The sequence below is a fragment of the Drosophila serrata genome, unplaced genomic scaffold, assembly GCF_035046125.1.
Source record: "Drosophila serrata isolate PLE 108 unplaced genomic scaffold, ASM3504612v1 contig_272, whole genome shotgun sequence".
NCBI lineage: Eukaryota > Metazoa > Arthropoda > Insecta > Diptera > Drosophilidae > Drosophila > Drosophila serrata.
In genome coordinates, this window is record NW_028257170.1 from 2,623,593 (window position 1) to 2,644,124 (window position 20,532).

The 20,532-nt window shown below is 40.0% G+C and overlaps 2 protein-coding genes and 1 long non-coding RNA gene across 6 annotated transcripts in view; 2 read left to right on the top strand and 1 right to left on the bottom strand.

Annotated features, from left to right (window-relative positions):
* Pura (Puratrophin-1-like) overlaps positions 1–14,829 on the bottom strand; it is a 54,873-nt gene extending 40,044 nt beyond the window's left edge. For 2 of the 4 annotated variants that reach the window (XM_086834140.1, XM_086834138.1), the window contains exons 1-3: positions 14,413–14,829; positions 1,864–2,598; positions 1,384–1,668 (exon numbers count right to left, since the gene is read on the bottom strand). In XM_086834140.1, coding sequence (XP_086690266.1) covers positions 1,384–1,668; positions 1,864–2,598; positions 14,413–14,571 — 1,179 coding nt within the window. In that variant the 5' untranslated portion in view covers positions 14,572–14,829. Of the gene's footprint in view, positions 1–1,383; positions 1,669–1,863; positions 2,599–9,854; positions 10,728–14,412 lie in introns of those variants that run through there. The other 2 variants (XM_086834139.1, XM_086834137.1) reach the window with 1 other exon arrangement.
* LOC147643481 (uncharacterized) overlaps positions 1–20,532 on the top strand; it is a 162,682-nt gene that overhangs the window by 58,288 nt on the left and 83,862 nt on the right. The window contains exon 2 of the long non-coding RNA XR_015271982.1: positions 240–392. This is a non-coding gene — a long non-coding RNA (uncharacterized LOC147643481). The remainder of the gene's footprint in view (positions 1–239; positions 393–20,532) is intronic.
* On the top strand, positions 16,944–19,489 carry t-Grip84 (testis-specific gamma-tubulin ring protein 84). The gene has a single exon (XM_020943147.2). It carries the CDS (start codon positions 17,074–17,076, stop codon positions 19,210–19,212), a length of 2,139 nt encoding a protein of 712 aa, XP_020798806.2. The 5' UTR covers positions 16,944–17,073; the 3' UTR covers positions 19,213–19,489.

The following is a 20,532-nucleotide window of genomic DNA, read 5'->3' on the forward strand; positions in this document are numbered from 1 at the left end:
TTGAATTTATATATATTTTTCGCATATAAAACATATATTAATTCATTGTCTCTAATATTGAAATTTTAGAGAATATTAAATATTTAAATGACAATAGATATTAGGGGAATTATTAATTAATTAGGGTAATTATTAACCAATTTTGGGTTGTTTAAACTTAATATTGTATTTTTCCTCTTATTTCTGTTTATCTTGTAATTCATTAGATCTCATTTTGTATTTGTTTTGTCTTGTTTTAGCTTTGTATCTCTCAGAATGTGGCATCACTATCGCACTGCAGATACATTTACACTGCAGACCTGTTTACAGTGCGGTGCGCTGTTAGTTTATACCTATTTTAACAGGGCACTGTTAGTGGCCAGGGCTGCGCAGGCATCTAAGACGCTGTTACGGTAAGTGGCGAAATAGTGGGAGTTGTTTGATTTACTTCAAATCATTATAACTCCTACTATTCTAAATAATTAAATTGATTAATATTTATACTAAGATGTCTTAAATATATTTTAATTTTCATGGTATTCTTAATTGAATATTTGGCTTAAAATTGTACAGCTGTGTGGCAAAATACAGGTGGAAACGGTTGGATTAGGAATTACTGAGTTTTCTTTGTTATCAAAAGCAAAAAAAATATGCAAGTCTTACTTTTTCTATTATTAATTTACTCTAACTTTGTATTCTTAAAAGAAAAAATAATCAATAATTCATAAGGTAAAGGTATACCTTAAGCATTTCCCTTTGTCTTTCAATAAATTGTTTGCACAACCAGAAGACTGCGTTGCGAAATGCAATCCTCAGTTGGTTTTGAATTGTTGATAAGAAAAACCCACTGCCGAGTGTCTGGTGATATAATCTTGAAAGATTAATTATGGTTGTGAGGAATGTGCACAGATTGAAGTTCAATAATATTTTCATATTCGATTGGGCATTCCATTAAGTTGACACTGTAATTAATTACAATTTATAAAGTGTCAGGACTCTTTGTTTTTAACTTTAAAAACTTTTACTGCTTGGTTTATTAATATTTTTATCAATTAGGGAAAAAGTTAAAGTTCTTTGTGGTAGTTTGAAATTGCTCTATATAAATAGTAAATTTCCTATAAAGCTCCACCCTTGTAATTTTGTCAATTTACTCGATTTAATCTGTCGAGAACACATATCGCCTCCTTCCCAGTGATAGCCCCAATTTCCCCAGGCATTTGGGGGCGCAGTTACCCAACAATTTCTCTTTGGCGGTTAAAGCAAACTATTTAGATGCGATTAAAGAACTTGAGCAAATTGCACTTAATTTCACTGCGGCTTCCAAATGATATCTTTTTCTTATTCCGCTCGGATTTCGCGAGTGTATTTCGAGTTCCTTTTAAGCCTGGGCCTGTGCGCACTTACCTCGCCAATTTGATGGGCCGAACGGAGTGCGGCGGCAATTTGTGCAAATTTGCATAGGAAACGCTCCTCGAAGCGTACCAGGCTGCCATCGAAGCCGCACACGAGCCGCTCACGTGCCTGGTCGATTAATATCGCACGCGTGCGTGCCCAGTAGACGGGATAAATGTGCGACAGATGGCTGTCAATCAGCTGGCCCAGCGTGGCCTCCACATCGTCGGGCAGCTGGGGAAGCTGGGGGATTGGACTCGAAGTGGGTAACGATATTGGGATACCTTCGACGACAGGCTGTGGAGGAAAAGAGATAAAAGTTGAGGTTGAGAAGACTTTAAACTCTTATTCTCTTACTTGAATATTTAATTTAGCTCACTTTAAAAGGACAAATTTCATTACACATTTGTAAATTAAATAGAGAATTTCCTCTTCAATTACAAGCTCAATTTTTAATTTGACTATGTAATTTTCCACAGTGTTATTACGTACCTCTTCCTGTCGTGAAACTTCCTCATGTGGCGGCTCCAGCTCGACGACCGCCCGTTGCTCCTGGCCGGCATCCAAGCTACAGTCGATGGGCAGGGCATCCGTGTAGGAGCCAGGGCTATCCTCAGCCTCGTCCACCTCCTCCGCTGCTGCCAGTTCCTTCTGTAGCTCCACCTCCTCCTCGTCATCATTCTCGGATTCCCTCTCCTCGATGCTTGCTGGCTCATTCCTTACCAGGATGATGGTGGTAGTGGTGGTCTTTGGACTTGTCTTTGGCTGCTGACCCGTTAGGCGCTGTTTGCACTTCTTGAGATACTTGTGAACCCGCGACTTGCTGCGGTTCAAAGTGCCTGCTGATGCGGTGGAGCTTGTTGCCGGATATCGACAGCACACATAATTAGCGTTTGCCGACAGCTGCTCCACCTCTGGATCCTCCAGAGACTCTAGAACCTGTAGAGGAGCCTCCACCTCCACCTCATCCACCTCTTCGTTGCGGGCAATGGGCGCTGCTTTAACCTCTTTCATGTCCCTGTCATTGGTCAAGACTTTAGCTGGCGGGGACTCTAGGATCTGGATCGTTTCGGCTGGCCTCTCCTCGGCGTCTCCATCGATTTGGGTGTCATTCAGTACCAAGATCTCGGCTAATTCTGCTCCTGCTTCCGAGACAGAACCAGAATCTGAAACAGAAACAGAAACAGCTGCTTCTGCTCGCCCTGACTCGGCGGTGTTCGTGTCGGTCTAAAATGCAAAGGAAAAAAACAAAAATAAGTGAGGGAGATTTCAGACACGTGTGGAGTTCAGAGTGCGCCAATGTATCTGCCAGATACACAATTGCCGCATTTCAAATGGGCCAAAGTTCTTTGGCTTGGCACATGCAATGGCAAACTGCGACTGCAAAGACCGCATTAAACACAATTCGCTAGGTTGCCATGGGCAACGCTAGAGTACAGTGGCACGAAATTGGAGTAGAATTTTATATTAAATATTAATGTCTCAAATTAAGATTAATAAGCAGAAAAGAAGAAGGAGTAATAGTTGGAGTTCTGTATTATTTGTAATGAAAAAGCAAAGACTACCAGAGAACTATCTTATTTGAAGAGTATCTTCAACCTAAATAAGTATTATGTATGAAACCCTTAACTATTATTTATATTCCTCTAAATAGTACCCTTTATAGTTTGCTTTATATAAGTATCACTGTACATTCCTATAGTTTCGATCCACTTTCCCATAGCACCACCATCAATGTGCAATGGCAGATGGGAATGTGGACTCGGGGTATGGATATGGGACTGGGACTGGGTCTGAGGAAGCCTGCCTGGTCCGCCTTGTTGCATGTTAAAAGTTAAACAGAAATCAATTGGGGACAGCATTGATCCGGAGACAAGACTAGGGAAAAGGGAGTGAGCCAAAGGGGGCCACATTGCATGACAATCAAATGAAACGTCAAATGTTCGTTTCCAGTTTCTTGCCGCTGCCTAACTGCCTTAGTTGTCGTTGTCATAGGTCAAGTGTAGCACAGTAGAATTCACTTTCTTTCAGACACAAACACACACAAATACACACTGAAAAATTTGCAGTGAAAGTGGTTGTGGTTCGGGGATCCCCTTGTCCATTCCCCATCCTGGCCTAGCAAAACTCTTTTGACCACACATAACACAAAGCCTGGCATGTTCAATTTTTCAACTGCCAAAGTCGAAACCGAAATAGTTTTTGGCCAACAATGTGACATTGTTGTATGCCGGCGCTTTTCCATTTATTTTCCCATTACCCACACACTCTGGCTATCCACGCCCAAGCGAATTTAGCAACTAAAGTCGTCGATGAGGAATCCGGCTAGCTCTGCTCCTAGTCCTTAACCGCAGCTTTTTTTTTCTTCCTTTCTTGGGTCCTTGCTAGCCTGCCGCCAGGTGTCGCCAAAGGCGCCTGCGCATAAGACCAACTTGGAGCCAAGTCTCCCAGTTCCTCCAATCCCCTACCCCAAAATGAAAGGAAGCCACAGAGACAACAACGATTTCTGCGGACGAAGCTTATAAATTTCCACAATTTGTTCAGGCCGGGCTTTTTGAAGTGTGGCCGAAGCGACGCCAATAAATACCAATAAATATATCATCAATATTTTCTTTTTGGGCCAAGCACTGTGAGAAATTTTGGGGGGTGACTCAGAATGAAAGAAAAATTAAAAGCATAAGATGATTAACTCCAGGGAAACCATAACACTTGACAAGTTATTTGTTTAATTTACTTTAAGAGTGTAACATTAAGAATACTAGTCTAAAATATTATTTGACTAAATGAATTATGGATTTTATCATTAAAAATAAAGAAAATTATTTAGAAAGACAAAGTTTAAATACCTTTGATGTTGTAATTGAATTATAAATAGGTTGGGATCAAACATAGATCATAACTAACCTTAAAATATTCGTAATCTTGAAATCTATATTTATCCATATATCATATAAAAATATGCAAATTTTTTCGGCAATTCAAAGTTTTAAAAAGTGATAACTAAGCCAAAATATTATTGATTTTTATTCGGAAAGCTTTTCCATGTTAGTTTTTATTAGGCTAATAAATCTACATACTCAATTTTAATTTAAAAAAATTGAATTTTTGACAAATTTTGATAATTTTAACAATGTAATTCCTTTAAAATTTAGGAACAAATTGATACAATTTTTCTTTCTGCCTAAGAATATATATCACTTTCACTTCGTAACAAGCTTCTGATTAAAGTAACAAGACCCTGAAAGACTGAAAACATGTATTTTAGTTCTCTCAAACTACCTCCCTTTTCTCTCAGTGCATGATTCTGGCGCTGCATTCCGGCGATTGCTGCCACCGCTTAAAGATTCCTGCCCAGTGGCCATGGCAGTGGCCAGCACGCACGATCGGAAGAAATACAAAAAAATAAAAAAACTAAAAGCAGAATCAGAGGCAAATGCAATTTGCTGTCATGCCAACTCTTGACCAAGTGCCGGACTGTGCTCATCAATTAATTGCCCTGGCTGGTCTGGTTTCTGGTTTTGACTTTCGGTCGTGGTTTGGCCTGGGCCTTAGCCCGGGGGCTTTTTGGCCAGGTTTTTCGTGGTGCGTGTATGTCTGTGGCAGTGGGTCGCTTTTTGGCTTTTACGGCCAGCTGCTAGCCCGCTGTTCAAATTATGGCCGCGTGTCAAAAGGAAATCGAAAAATGTTGCACTAGTTGGCTGGACAAGCCATTAAAGGAAGGTCGCCGCCGGTGCACCGACAGCTCAACCTTGAGGCTACACCAAAACCCAATCGATCCAAAGCGATTCCAGATCCAGCACTCTCTCACGCATCTATGGTTTCACCTAACACCACATTGACCCAAATCCGCCATCCACTCCGATATAATATATAGTTTTGGGTCTCCTCCTTTAATCCGCGCAGAGAAACAAGATTGGAAATTAATTTTTATGCATCTCTTGTCACATTTGTGTTAATCAAAACATTATGACTGCGTTTTCTTTTTATTAATCTGGCACCAAGCACCTGTGTCGCACCTGAGGAGCGGGAACTGTCAATGCCAATGCCATTTGGTCGATGTTCCTCCGGATTCAGAGAGAGAGAGAGACTCTCTGCCTCTGCCCACGAAACAAATTAAATTTATTGCGTGTGATTTTGATAGCGCACAGATATATATAAACACACAAATATTGCGTCAGTAACTAATTTGTTGGCTGACTGACTGACTGGCCGTTAGAGATTGTAACGAAGCGCCATATACTTTGGCTTTAACTCAAGTCGGGGGAATGGTCAACACAGTAAGAAAAGGTCTGGTAAATGCTTGAGCATTGATTCAATCAAATTAAGTATTTCAAAATAGATATATTTTATTCCAAAAGAGATTATAATTAGTTTCAAAATATATTTCCTACGAAAATCCTTACTTTTTAAAACCAAAACAGTTAATATACATAAAATATCAGTCTGATTTCGAAAAGTGCTCTTACGTAGGCCGTGGAAATTGCAATTTCGCCCTCAACTCCACAATATCCAAATAAAAAGAGTGTCTATATGCGTTTGCATTGCCACAAATATGGGGAAAATGCGTGGGCTGCAACTGCCACTGCTCCCAAATTAAGTGACAGCGCCACGAAATTGAAAATGACTGTGAATGCGTGTCGTTAATGGGTTGGTCTAACCTCCGACTAAGGTTAAAGAAAGAGAAACTGAAAAACTGGACAGGGGAAAAACTGCGGGGGAGAAAAGCTATTTGCATGTGAAGCTGGAGAAAAAAAATAATAGCAACTCATAAGCGAAGCAATAAACACCTTTCAAGGCAGGTATTAATTGCTAAAGATAACTGAAGTATTACTTGTTTTTCACTTTCTTTTGGGAAATTAATGAAAATGATAATTGCAGCATGCAATTATTATATTGGGTATGCCAAATAAATACTTTATTTGTAAAATGAAATAAAACTGTTCAAAAGATAGAATTAATGATGAATGAATTCCCTTATGCAGTTTATAGTAGTAATTCATTATAAGTGCAAATTCATATACTGTTCTAAATTATTTTCTTTTAGAATGCTTAAACTAGTTTTTAATTGTTTACTGTTGAAATGAAGTCATAAGATACTGTAAGTTAGTGCAAAAAAGTATTTGTTAAATACACTTAGTCTTGAACTAACAGACAAGTTAAATGATTCCTCATTAACTAAAAATACATTATTATATTCCAGCCCAATATATTTCTTCTTTTTGCTAACCTTACGAATATCAAAATCAGTATAAACTAAACCATAACTTTGATATTTATCAACCTTTCAAGTCCAAGTAAGCCATTGCACTTCCTTCCACTTATAGGTCAGATCAGATTAGCCGATTATAAAACCCATTTCCTATATCAAAATTTGCATCTCGTGCGTTGAATAACAGCCTTTGCCAAAATGGTGAGGCTTTTTATGAAAGGTTCAATGTTTCGGATGGATTTTGTTTTGCTTTTTTTTCTTATTTCTTATTTGTTCGCCTTCAGTTTTGTGAGGTTTTGAGTTGCAGTTCGCAGTCAAAGTCAAAGAAGATGAAAATTCCCACGTCGTGCGTGAGTGCGCGGGAAAATATTAAACAGATTTCATGTCGTCTCTCTGTCCCTGTCCATATATTTCTTTTTTCTTCTGCGGGGAAGTGCGGAAAACATAGGGAAAATCGCTCTCAACTGCATTTAACAGCTTTGAAAATTCGATTTGAAAGCCGTTCGTCGTTTGCCGCTTTTTTTTGTGAGTTTATTTTTTGTATTTTGTGGCCATTGCATGTCGCGGCGTTTTTGCATGATTTCTAGTTAAAATGCAAAACTCAGCTGCGATAAATAAATATGCATGGCTTGGATGCAGCGAACAATGTGGAAACGGCGTCCAAAAACTGAGACTGCAACTGAAACTGACGAGCGGATGCACAAGGCATCGGCAACAGCTTTTGGTTTTGGCTTTGGCTTTGGCAGCCCCCACCTTCAGCGGGCCAAGTTAACAGCAGTGGTAGCAGCAAACAGGCGGCGCAATTAGCCACTGCTGCCTCCTAGCTGATATTTTATTTGCTTTTTTTTTTGTGTTTTGGTTTGGTTTGGTTTATTGGCCATCGAATGCACTGGCTCCTTGTCCAATGTACCCTGTCCCAATGTCCGTGGTAAGATGTCCGCTATACCAATGTCCCATGTCCCGCTGTCCAGGCCAACAAATGAGCCACTGATAAATATTATTAGCGCATTGCCGAGCATCCAGAGGCTGCAACACCGAAAACCAATGAAAATTCAAGTCCAAGACCAGGGATATTAACTGGGAGTACACTGAGATTAAACTACTAGTCTTACTTGTTTGTAAATATTATTGTAAATTGTTTGAATAGTGTTTAGTAAGAAGTATTTATAATCTTAGTAGTGCAAAGATTATGGTAGGTTCTATGTTTTTTGCTACCTGGTTCAATAATATTTATCAGTGGTTTATTTTTTACAAGTTCCTATATCGTTATATCTTATATCTATATCTTTAGAAATTTGTACTTTCCTCAATTGAATTTAATTTAATGAATTATTTATTAAACAATAAGGTTAATATAAAGTCTTTGAACATACTTTTTGTGTACTTAGAAGTGTAATAGGTTTCCTAATCAAAACGGAAATATGTCAGAGCCTAAAACATTGCATATAAATGCAAGAAGATTACACTGTATTCCCCATTTCCTCACACTGTTTATTAAACAAGTTTAAGTTTAAAATCATTTTTTTTTTATATATAAAATTCTTGAAATTGAACAACTTATTTGTTTCTCTGCACTGATTGCTGCACTGGCTGCCACATTTGCGGCATAATCGCAATTTATTTAAATGCAATAGAGGGGAGACCATCGCGGTGTGGGATGGTATGGTATAGGATGGCATGGAATGGGTAATGGGGGAATGGCCACCAGTGGTAGTCCTGGTGCTACTGCTAGTCTGCAATTAATATCGACATTTTAACACTTTACATTGAATTATTGCATCTCTTACTTTTCCCGATTGCTATTATCAATGGGGGCAGACAGTCCGTTTAGCTAGTTTGGTGGTCTTTAGACTACGGGCCCATCAGTAGTGCCTCGTTGCCATTTCCAGCGGCTTTTAGCTTTGTCTCCTTTTTGGTTTTCCTTTTTATTTTTTCACTGAAAATCTCGACTATTTCCTTTGCATTTTCTTTTGCCGGCACTATCGTATTTCGTTAATGGGCGGGAAATGCAACTGTCACCGCATTTGAATGTCAAGGAAAAGATCGAAATAGGCAGAGTGCCCTGGTCGCTGATTGAATAACGCCATTCGAGGTGCGATCGGACTAGTTCGGTGTCGGAAATTGCCAATCTTGAGCTTGGGGAAACTCGTAAAGTTGTTCCTTAATCTGGCCAAGATAAAATGCAGTTGCAAAGATTTATTAGCAACTAACAAGGGGAAAAGGTGAAGGTGAGCTTTAATTTCCATTTAAATCTCCCAAAGAATAAAGGAACAAACTGGGCAGTAAATATAATTTAAACTCTCCTTTTATGATGATTATGATTAATTATAATTAACGAAAAGGCTTGACCTATGGTCTCTTTTTACACAAAATGTAAATAAGTTTACTTGTCAATAGTTGAATTATTTATATTGCCTTGGCAAAATGGAAAAAAGTTTACATTTGAGTTGTGCTACAAATGTATATTTAAATTGAAAAGTTAAACCACAATTGGGTTCAATATAATACGGAAAATAGGGTACAGTTTGATAACTCTGACTTAAATATGATAATATCAAATCTACTGAAACCAAATGTCTAAGATGTTATCGATAATGTATTTAATATACATTTTATACAACATGTTTCTTGACCTCTTTATAATTAAATTGGTTTTTTCCATCGATGATTTATGTTTACCTTAAAAATACATCTTTATTCGCCGACATTCCTAATTCATATGCTAATTTAATTCCCTGGGAAATTTTAACCAAGATCCAAACAATGTCAAGCAATAAAATATACTCATAGCCCCTAACCTTTACTTGTCTAATTCATAGCACTTAAAAGTACAAGGAATCATAGTTTATGGCTAAAACATTCCCAGGAGCTTGTCAAAAAATAAAACCTGTTGCTTGAAAAGAGTTCCCAAAAAACTCCATGTAATGCCAAAAACTTTCGCCAACTTCCCTTAACGAACTCGCCGGCCATTTAATCACAAATCAACTTTCACGCCCCCGAAAAATAAAATATAAAAAATACTCCCAGCAGCGCACTCGAAAAACACTTGAAAATTTTGAGCTGCAGAAAAATATGAACTCTCGTCTCTGTTGAGCGCTCACTTAAAGTTAGCCACATTAATCTACAATTACTTTGTATGGCCCATGGCCAAGTCCAAGAAAAATGACTCAATTTAAATCAATAAAAGGGCTCAGTAACCGCTATTCCCGATTCCCGATTCCCGATTCCCCTCCCTTTTCGGAGCACATGGTGACCCCCAGTTTGCAAAACCTACCGTCCGAATGGCCGCATACGAGTGCCAGATGAGACGCGGACTAAGAGGCTGCGGATCGTAGCGAAGGCGAGCATATTGCTTCATGAATATTTTCCAGATTACATAAGCCATTGCAGTTGGCGCTTCTCCGTCACCGTTGCCGGTCATGAAGATCGATATCCACATGCAAATTATATGCGTGCCAGGAAACTGCCGGCAGTGCACAATCCAGATTTGGGTTTTAGGCCGGGAAGCTCCGGCTTAATGCGTAGTTTGTGTTGCGTTTATTGTTTCCATAAATAAAAAGACAAGTTAAATGGGGGGGAAGAAGGCACTCGGAAATTTGTCGGTTTGCATTATTATTATTATTATTTGTATTATTCCTTATTATTATCGGTACGATTCACTTGGCAGATGGATTCACTTCATTTTTCACGGCACCACAAAAAAGCCAAACAAAAGCCACAAGGCAGGGCTGTGTGGCACATTGAGCCTCGTCCCCGTCCTCCTCCTCCTTCGTGATCTTGTGTATTATTTTAATATTTATTTACATTTTGAGCATTTTGCATAACGCGCGGGTCACGACGGAAATCGTCGGCTGGCAATTTATCAATACATAGTTGTTTCCCCCCAGTTGTGTTTGCCCAAAGGAAGGCAAATACGAAGGCAAAGGAGATGTAGATGTGGAGCCCAAGCCAGAGTTGGGGAGGGCAGAAATCAAAAACAAATGAAAAACGCGCCAAAAAATCAAAACGCGCACAGATTTTTTTTTTTTTTTTTTTGGCTTCGATCAATGGGGAATAAAGTTGAACCGGTGGGGACCTCCGCGGGCTGGCGTCTCTGTCCGGGAAACAAGTTCAAAGCGTTTGCGGCGGCCGCTTTGCACCAACTAAATTGAAATGAGGCGAACGCCAAATGGAAATGGAAAAGCCCCAGCGAATTCGAGGGTGTAACTCACAGATACTCGCCGATACCCATCCCGTTTTTCCACCCCGCTGCAGGCTTCAATGATTTTCCATGCGTGCGAACGGGGCGCTTTTGTAACCAGCGCGATATTTTTGAATTTTGGCCTGGGCTTTTCTATACTGTTGCTTTAGCCAAGCTCAGCTGAGAAACGCCGATGGAGGGAACATCAATGGCAATAGCAACAATAAACACAACACACCCACAATTACCGGTGATTTATAGTGACACAGTCAAGGATATGTTGACTTTGTCAAACAGTTGGTGGCTGCATTAAAATACAATCAGGGAATAAATATCATGACATGAATTTCTAACATTAAAATTCGAAAAAATATTTAAATATTGAATTCTGTGAATTTTAATAGAAAATTTTTTAAAGTAAAGCAGAAATATACACTATACAATATAACATTTTGTATATAAATGCCTTACAGATAATTGCAGTGAATGAAATGAAACAATTACAACATTGAATTTTGAAAATTTATAGAACATTATATCTTTTTTGGTACCCTTAGATTTATTTATTTGGTATCAAAAGTGGTATTGCTGTTCATTTAACACTAGATGTATTATTTTTTGTAGTTATTTTATAGTATTAATAGTATAAAGGGATATCTTTGAGTAGAAAATAAATATATTAAATGAGCTATACGAATATTAAAGAAAATTCCTCTGCGAACGAGACACTTTTAAACAAAATATTTTGATCTTTGCTCTCTTATATGCAACCATCCTTTATATCTAATATTAAACCATCCCTTAAATAGTAAAAATAAGTTAAAATTTTATTGTTTTCTTTAATCCAATAATTATAACTATTACTCAAACAGTTCTAAGATTCTTTTCTTTAACCAACATATTTAAATATTTTTTATATTCCCTTGTAAAGTGTATGTAATAATGCGACTCTTTTGAAATCATAAACTATTCATTCGGTTCCATTTAGTCAGTATTTCAAGCGGGGGAATCCGAGGTCTGTTTTATGCACAATGTTATTGTTTACTTCGCTCCACAACCCCCACCCGCCTTCCGTGGGGGGCCCATCCCTCAACCGGTATTGTGGATAGTCCCATAAAGCATCATATAGACATCTTCAACTTCTGCCTTGAACTTGGCAAGTTCGCATATACAATACTATACCATATGTACATATATACATACAAGTATATAATAGGGACTCTGCCCATATATTTTGTTTGCTACTTTGTCGGTGTTTAGCTTATGCCTTTTGACAGGCATTTTGTTTACAGTCTCAGGCCTGAGCTAACGAGCTCCAAGCTTCAAGCTGGTACCGGGACGTGGACTCCTTTCGGTTCCTGGCCTCGAGATCCCCTATAGGGGATAGCGATTTCGTTAATCGGAACACGCGATGAGTGTTTACTCCCGCCTCAGTTTCAGTTTCACAAAATCTGAACAAAAAACTTTTTGGAGTGCGAGGAGAGTGAGAATAAACATTTGCCGGAGCCGAGGTATAAACAATACTGAGTGCCATAAATATAAGTATTAAGTGCTCTTCCCGGTGGGTCTGGCATAATTCCATTTGTAATTGGAACGAGAACTCTAGCCTAGCGAACTGGACGATGAGCAAGGGTATCAATATTTCCGACAATTAATAACAATTAATTTTCCCAAGCAAATGCGTATGAGTCACACAATCGTGATTTGAAGCTTCGATATTGTTAATAATTAAATGAAATCAAAGCAAAATTGCAGGGTTTTGTCTCTTAAATTATAAAAACCAGTTTCACCCTACAAAATGACAGAAAAACTATTGACTCAATTGCCTCTCTTTTAAATATTAGAAAACTCTTTAATATGCCACGGGGCGTTCAACTTAACCCCTACGTGCTCTGCTTGAGATCCGCATTGTTGAAAACGCAAATATTTCGAAATCGCACAACTGAAAACTACAGATAATTGCCAAAAATCACCGGCAGAGTCAACTTTCATAAAACGGCATTCAATTTGATTTGCACAATTTGGTGGGGCTTTTAACAGCTCCTCTTGTCTGTCGGCTTTTCAAATAAATACATGTATGTATATATGTTATATACTATTTTTTGTTTTGCTTGGCATTTTGGCATTTGTTTGAATTGATAACAGGCTGGAAGTGCCTTTCAGCCTGACAGCCATAATCGCTCAACGCCAACTGTTTGTTGTTTTTTTTGCACCAGGGTGGAGTAATGGAAATGGAGTAGTTTTCTTTTTGGGGGTAGTTGGGTTGGCCAGGGGATGAAGTAAGTGCACAGGCAGCCAGGAGCTGGGAACCAAGCCTATGTCTCCGGCAGGTCGATGGACACACCCACCTGGATAGAGGATAGTGGAGAGTGAAGAGTGGAGCATGGAGAGCGAAAAAGCGGAAGCGGAACAAAGCCTCAGACAGTTGGAACCCAGAGACCGCAGACCCTCTTGATGGAGAAATTATAGCGAGTCACGCGAGTGCAGAAAACTTTTCTAACCCTTCCAGCCTGCCGCCGGCCTACTGACGCGCCGGCTGTGCCCCGATTCACAGGAAAACCAGAATTAGCTAAAATAGAAAACAAAAAAAATTGCACCTAAAGCCCGAAATGATTGTCTTTAATTGAATTCACTGCCAGCCAGAATAACTTTTAATTGAATTCCGGCTAAAGTCTAGAACTTGGCGAGGCGAAATGATGACCCACTTGGGATCAACCAAAGGATGTGATGCACAGAGGAAAATTATTTAAGGAATTTGGAATTTAAGGGGGTACATATCAATATTATATATACATATTAATTAGTACTCTTTATTATCTATTTACTTATATCAAGGAAAGAAATGGTTAGTTTGTTCAGGGAAAGTGAAGAATTATAAACAACCATTAAAATGTTGGGCTTACTCATTGAACATAATAATATACAATTAATTAAATTACAACTAATTATAGTATATTTGTATTTTATAAGACATTTCCATAAAATGAAGAATTTATGTCAAATAATTCTAATTGCTTTTAATATTTAATAATCTAACAATATAACAATATATATTTAGTAAGTCTTCAAAAATAAGGCATTGAAAAATGGAAAACAACCTCTTAATAATTTATGTAAAGCTTATTTAAGAAATAAACAGTTCCACATTAATTTGTTTTGCCTTATAGTCAGTCAGTAACTTACAGCTGTAAGTTGTGTAAACAGATTTTTTGTTAAAACAAACCCTGGTTAATTTAAATGTATTTCCATGTATTGGAATTAATAGTTAAAATTAGAACCTGTAAAGTGTTGTTTATCGTAAGCTTAGTAGGTGGTATGTACCAGCTTTAAGGTATAAAAAGGTGTTATAAACATTTGTTAATCAGCTGTAATATTAACTGCAATCGGTACCTGGTACAAGGAATTTATATTTTTTAACTGGGGATATAGATTATACTTTTAATATGTAAATGTATATATCTTTATCCTAAACATTCTTTATCTTAGGTTTATTCTATATATCCCTCTGTAAACCATCACCTCTCATCTCGTGACCTTTTCTAAGATCAACTCCTAACTGTGCCGGGTTTTACTTTATAACCCCAAGCCTTGGTTACCGGGTATCCCATAGTCGGTTCCCTAACTCCCCTGCAATTTCTCGCAGTGCACTCACGTGACAGCGTCTCCTGGCCAGGCGGCGCTTAATCCATTTGAGCGCCTCCTGGCGTCCGCGGGCAAAGGACATGCTGCTGCGGTGCCAAAGGTGCAGGGCAATGACAAGGAGGCGCTGCACCCAGACTCCGAACCTCTCGCGGCTGGGCAGCTTGAACATTAAGTCAGGTCACAATTGGCACTCCACAATTATCATAACTTTTGGGCGGGATGGGATTTTCGCTTCAATTCCGTTGATTTCTGGAAGCGTTACACCTTGGGGGATAGACCGGGTTGCAAGACTCGTAGAATTTCACTTTTATTTCTAGGGGGCGGTACGCGGATCCGTTGTTACTTCAGTTGCGTTTGTTGTTTGACTGAGAATACCCGCCGTTCGCTCGTGGGCTCGTTTCTCTGGGTATGCCTCGGTTTCTCGACTCTAGAGAGAGAGAGATAGAGGGGGAGCTCGAGAGAGAGAGAGAGAGAGAGAGAGTGTGTGTGTTGCATTTGCGATTGTCACCGGTGATACACTCACACTTTTTGTTGCTTTCCAGCTTTTCGCGTTTTGTTTATACGATACCTTTATTTGTGGGGGCCAGCGTGCGTGTGGCTTACTAAGAAACCGCCGAGCTGCGGATGTACATATGTACATAAGTACATTTTGTACATACATAAGTAATGCAGAGACAAAAATCGAAACCGTTTTTTGCATTCAAAGCACACCGGCCCTGTGCACCTCTCTTTCGAATACTCCTACTTTTTAACTGAGCTTTTGAACTCAATTTGATTGCCGGCAGAGCAGAAGCAACAACAACACTAAATAACAACAATAGCAACATGTGAGCATGCATGGGGGGAGGGGGGTAAGCCCAGCTAACGGTGAAGGCGAAGGTGTTGCCGTTGTAATGCCAAATGCACGGCCTAGTCACAGTGGTTCAAGTTAGGTTTTAAGTAAGGTTCGACCAACCAATTTTGATTTTTGATTTATTGTGCTTATAAAAACCCTTTAGGAAGCCAGATTTCTTAACAGATTTTGAAAATATTTATATATATTTATTTATATTTATATATTTAGTTATTTTTCGTAAACTATCATTCGTGCAACCGTTTTTGAAGTTATTTAATTTAACTTTCTTCAGAGAATTTGGAGATTGAAGTCAGGACTTCTAAGAAATATTATGTAGGACTTCTGTAGGTCATCATTCGAACCATATATCTATGTATTAATTAAGTGGGCTTTAAAATATAAAATGTATAATATTATATGCATTTCTTTTGACAAAATAATATAATACAAAATTACAAAAACTGTGCACTGAAAAGCTTTATAAATATAACTGTTCCCACCTGTTCCCATCTTTCTAATTGCCTATCAACGGCATATCTTATGTATTTATATTCACTTTCTCTGATTTCTGGTCCCACTGTACCCACTTGGTTCATGTCTGGGCGTGTTCCTAGGCGATTCCCTTACAGACCTCTGCCGTGCCGCTAGGCGACGAAGGCGAACAAGTGTTTTTGTTTTTTTTTTCGGTTGCTGGTATAAAATGTGCGAAGAAGACGACCAAAGCCCATGGAACGTCCATCGAAAAGCTTTTCAGAGATTAATGCTGCCTGCTTGCTCGTTGGTGTTGTTATTTTGTTATTTACTCGCTCGCCGTTGCTAGTACGGTTATTTATTTATTTATGCTAATGTTGCTGCTGCTGATGGCAGAGCAGTAGCTACCGAGGCAGAGACAGAGACAGACACAGAGACGCTGACGTTGCATTTGCATTGTTTAGAATGAGAACAACGAGAAAACGAAGTCAACAACAACAACAACGAAAAAACAGGGCAATGACAACAAGAACGATAAAAACACAACAACACCAATACGACAAGAGTACAACAACAAATACAACAATGAAAACACCAACAACACCAACACGACAAGTGGCACTCACGCGACAAAAGCCCATAAATAAAGTGTTCACATCGTTATCTCGTTTTCCATGCAATATTTTTGAGTATCTTAGTATATGCACGAGGAAAAAAAGGATTTTAATTAAAGTAAATGTTTTATAATTTATAAGTATAGAAAAAGCTAACTAATTACATTTTAAAAGAGTAAGATAATTTCCTATTAAACTTTTGAGAGTAATCTTCAGCAAGCCAGAGAGCAATAAAAGTACTCAGATAGTTTATAATGTTGGATTTTATTATATATGTCTTAGAAAGAAAAACCTATTTCCTAAAATTTTTTAAAATTTTTAAAAAATTTAAAAATAAAATCATATTTATAATGCACCAGAAAATTATTTAAGGTGTATTTACATTTTAAATACGGTCACAAAGAAAGTTAAAAGTTCCCATCGTGGTGAAGAAATTGATAGAAAATTCTCAACACGTTCAAAAGCTGTTTCTCCGCTTCCCTTTGCTGAAGAATTTGGGATCGGATCACCCGGCTGTGCCAGGTATGGGTTCCAAGATATGGGTTCCACCTGATCTGAGGAACCGAAGATGTCACCAATGTGCACGAACGATGTGTATCAGGAGGAAACCAAAGCCAGTTCCAGTACCAAAGTCACCTTTGCAATTATTGTCATCAATACAAACATTCCTTTTACCGAAAACCAAAAGAGAACTTTCTGCTTTGAATATTGTTAAATTTATATATCTTTCAAAACTCTGACACCCGACAATATGAATCCTCCCCCTGTGGACAAGGAGACCGCTGAGCAGGTTCGCCTCCATCTCAGCAAGGAGGAACTGGAGCGTCAGATGCATAGTATTCATGGTCAAGGTGACTCACAGGAGATAAAGAGTAGGACTTTTGGAAACAGTAACCACTCGCGGACATCTGGTAGCGGTACAAATGCTCCGACCGATGGCCCCCGCCAGGAATCATGGATTTTTGAGAGCGTTGGAGGCTACTACATGCCCACCGAGGATGTGTCCAAGATTTCCCTGGCAATGCAGGAGCAGCTTCTGATGCGTAACTTGATCTACGCCTTCTCTGGAGTTCCATCTTCATATATTACACCGGATATTCCGGCCGAGAAGATCGCAGAGATGACGGCAGTGGAAATAGCCAAGGTCCGGTTCCGCGTGGACGACGCATTCAACGGGGCCTTTCGAACACTGGCCAATACTGTGTTGCCCCTTATTGGTTACTACATCAGTGTCCAGAGCTTTATCGAGGAGACCAACATGACCCCCAGTTGCGACAGGACTCGCCTGGCCCTGGCCACAGCCCTCAGTGACGAGATGGAGGATTACTACAAGCTGCAATCCAAGCTGGAGACGGATCTGAATGAGAAGAAGTTGAATCTCAAGGAGTTGGTGCAACAGGTGCGACCTTGGCTCTCCAGTCTCAAAGTGTTTGCCGGCATGGCCTGCAGCTCTCGGGGCCCGCTGAACAGTGCCCAGCTGGTGACCCTGCTGGATCAGTTCTCTAATGATCAAAAGAACGTAACATCGGATCTAAAGGATAGAGTTTCCCAGATCTTAGCCAAGGTCACCCATACCTATATGAAGATTGTGCAGCTGTGGACCCAAAAGGGTATTCTCTATGATGCCCAACACGAGTTCTTTGTGGAGGACACCGAGCGTTCCAGTGCCATGAGTAGCACTCTGTTGGCTCCTGAGCAGTGCTGCCAGGCTTACTGGACACAGCGATACAACCTGATACCCGACAGGTTGCCTTCCTTTCTGTTGGACCAAGCGGAGAAGATTTTCCTAGCTGGGAAATACCTTAACATACTGCGTCAGTGCAATGTTACAATGAAGCTGCTGCAGAAACCGCTAAGCTATATTCCCCAGGAGACGGGTCACTTGGAGATTATTCAGGAAAGTTATCAGTTGCCAGCTGGCAAGCTTTTGGAGGTGATCAAGGAGCAACGCCTGGCAGCTCATCTGCGCAATCTTCGTGGATATTTCCTGCTGCAAATGGATGGCTTTGCCGAGACTTTGCTGGATAAATGCCAGGAGCAGTTGCAATGCAATGTAGACACATTGATTCCCGAGAAGCTTCAGAATCTGTTAACAGAGTGTCTCCAGAAATCTAATGATCCCTTCAAGGGAATGTTGCGTTGCCAGCTGAAGACCTGTGATGTGGCCACCCAGTTGGCCAGAGGACAAATGGCTGAGAAGGCTTTGGAAAATGATGTACCGGAAGTACTCCGTCTCTACGGCTACGAGTCATTTGCCTTGCGCTACGAGGCCAAGTGGCCATTGAGCTTTGTGCTCCACTCTCATATGCTGGAGCAGTTGCAAGTGATCCAACGGGTCCTGCTCTTCCTGCGTTACGTGCACCGAACTCTGACCCTTTTGTGGCAATCTCCAGCCGATGGTGCAGCTCTCAAGAAAACTGATCGATCTGGGGAGCTGCGTCAGCGCATGATGATGTGTATGTTGAACCTGGAACAACATATTACCCTGGACATTGCAGAACCGCGATGGCAGTCGCTTCTCCAAACATTGGACAAGGCCCAGAACATTGACGAAGTGCTAATCAAGTTCGAGGACATCGTTGAAGACTGCCTGAGCTTGGGTCTACTCTCCTCTGCCAATACCTTTGTGGCAAGTCTCTTTACACTCGGTCATATTTGCCTTAACTTTTGCGGCTTTGTGGAATCCCCACCAATTGCTGGCAGTAGCCAACATTTCGACCAGGTCATTGGGGAATACGAGGAGGAGTTTAGTAGCTTCTTAACCACCATTTTGGACTTGGTGAAGCAACTGGGAAGTCCCAGTGGCAAGGAGGGTGAGCGACAATCCTGCAAACAGCTGCTCCAACGCCTTGAAGAGTACAGCAAGAAGTCCGAAGTGCTGCCCGACTAAAGAAGGTGCAGTTCCAGACACTCTAGTCACACTTGTTAAGTTTTCCGTGTTTTTGGGTCAGAAGCATGTCCAGTGGTTCAGCAGCCTTGCCAAATCAGCCGTGCCTCCCGTAAAAAACCCCAGCAAAACTTTAAATGAGCCGTAAAATCCATGAAGCAATGCGGGACTTACTCTACACTACCTGAACATTGGGCTTTGGGCATTGGATAGTAGAGCTTTGATCCATTGAAAATATAATATTCTTTTTAAAATAAATAAATGGGAAATTTTAAATATATTGAGATAGAGATATGAATTATTTATGTTAGGTATTCTCTCGTATAATAATCATAATGTTAGTATAAAACCACATTTTCTAGATAACTCTTTAAGCCAAATTTTAAGTGATGAACCTTTTCCAATAAACGTGTGAGCTTGGCATATGGATATTGACACCTGTATGGTGTCTGCAATTTCCGATTGCCACGCTCGCCTCTACCACCGACTCACAATGGGCGTGAATAATCGATGTGTGTTTAATTTCTGGCCAGCGATCGTTTATGTCGAGTCATGGCGGCGGGGCTAGTGCAACGAAAGCGTCGATTTGCATAAGATCGTAAATTATTTTAAATGGCGGTAAACAGATTTTAATGCAGAGTTCCCCCCTGGCTGCTGCCAATTTGAATTCAAAGGCCAATTGTTATGTAAATGCACTTGCCTCAGTTGCAGACGCAGACGCAGACGCAGTTGCACGCAGCCGCAGCCGCCAAATTTTCGTGGACTCGTATTAATAAATAAGAGGAAAAAAAGCAAGCAAGAAATCACTTAATACTTATCGCTTTAAGGACAACAGGTGGTCGACAACGATGACGCAACAAAACCGAGCTCCAAACCTGGGGATAAACTGCCCAGAGCGGGCCAATAATAATGCACTCGGAATTATGGTAAAGTTCAGATACATTGCTTCCGAAATGTATATCATTATCTGCTTGCGAAAATGATGGACTGCCGCTGTCGGTTTGCATTTAGTCCGATGAAGTTGGATTGCCTGAATGGAGCTCACCTGGAGGTGGAGTGGTGTACATTGGAGTGCCCTGGCCAGAGATACTACTATAAATACTCGTTGTATGGCCGTGGGAATTCCCCCATTTGGGCTTGAAGATCAGCATTATGAAGGGGCAGGTTCATTAAACTCGGGGCACGCCTCGTTCGCGGAGATGACTTCATTTGCTAGATTGGCTAGAAATGTCATAAACTTGAACCGAGCGGAAGCGAGCTTCAAGGTTCACTAGGCCCCTAATTGAGAGCCGAATTTTTGGCCAAAAGCCATTCAGCCATTAA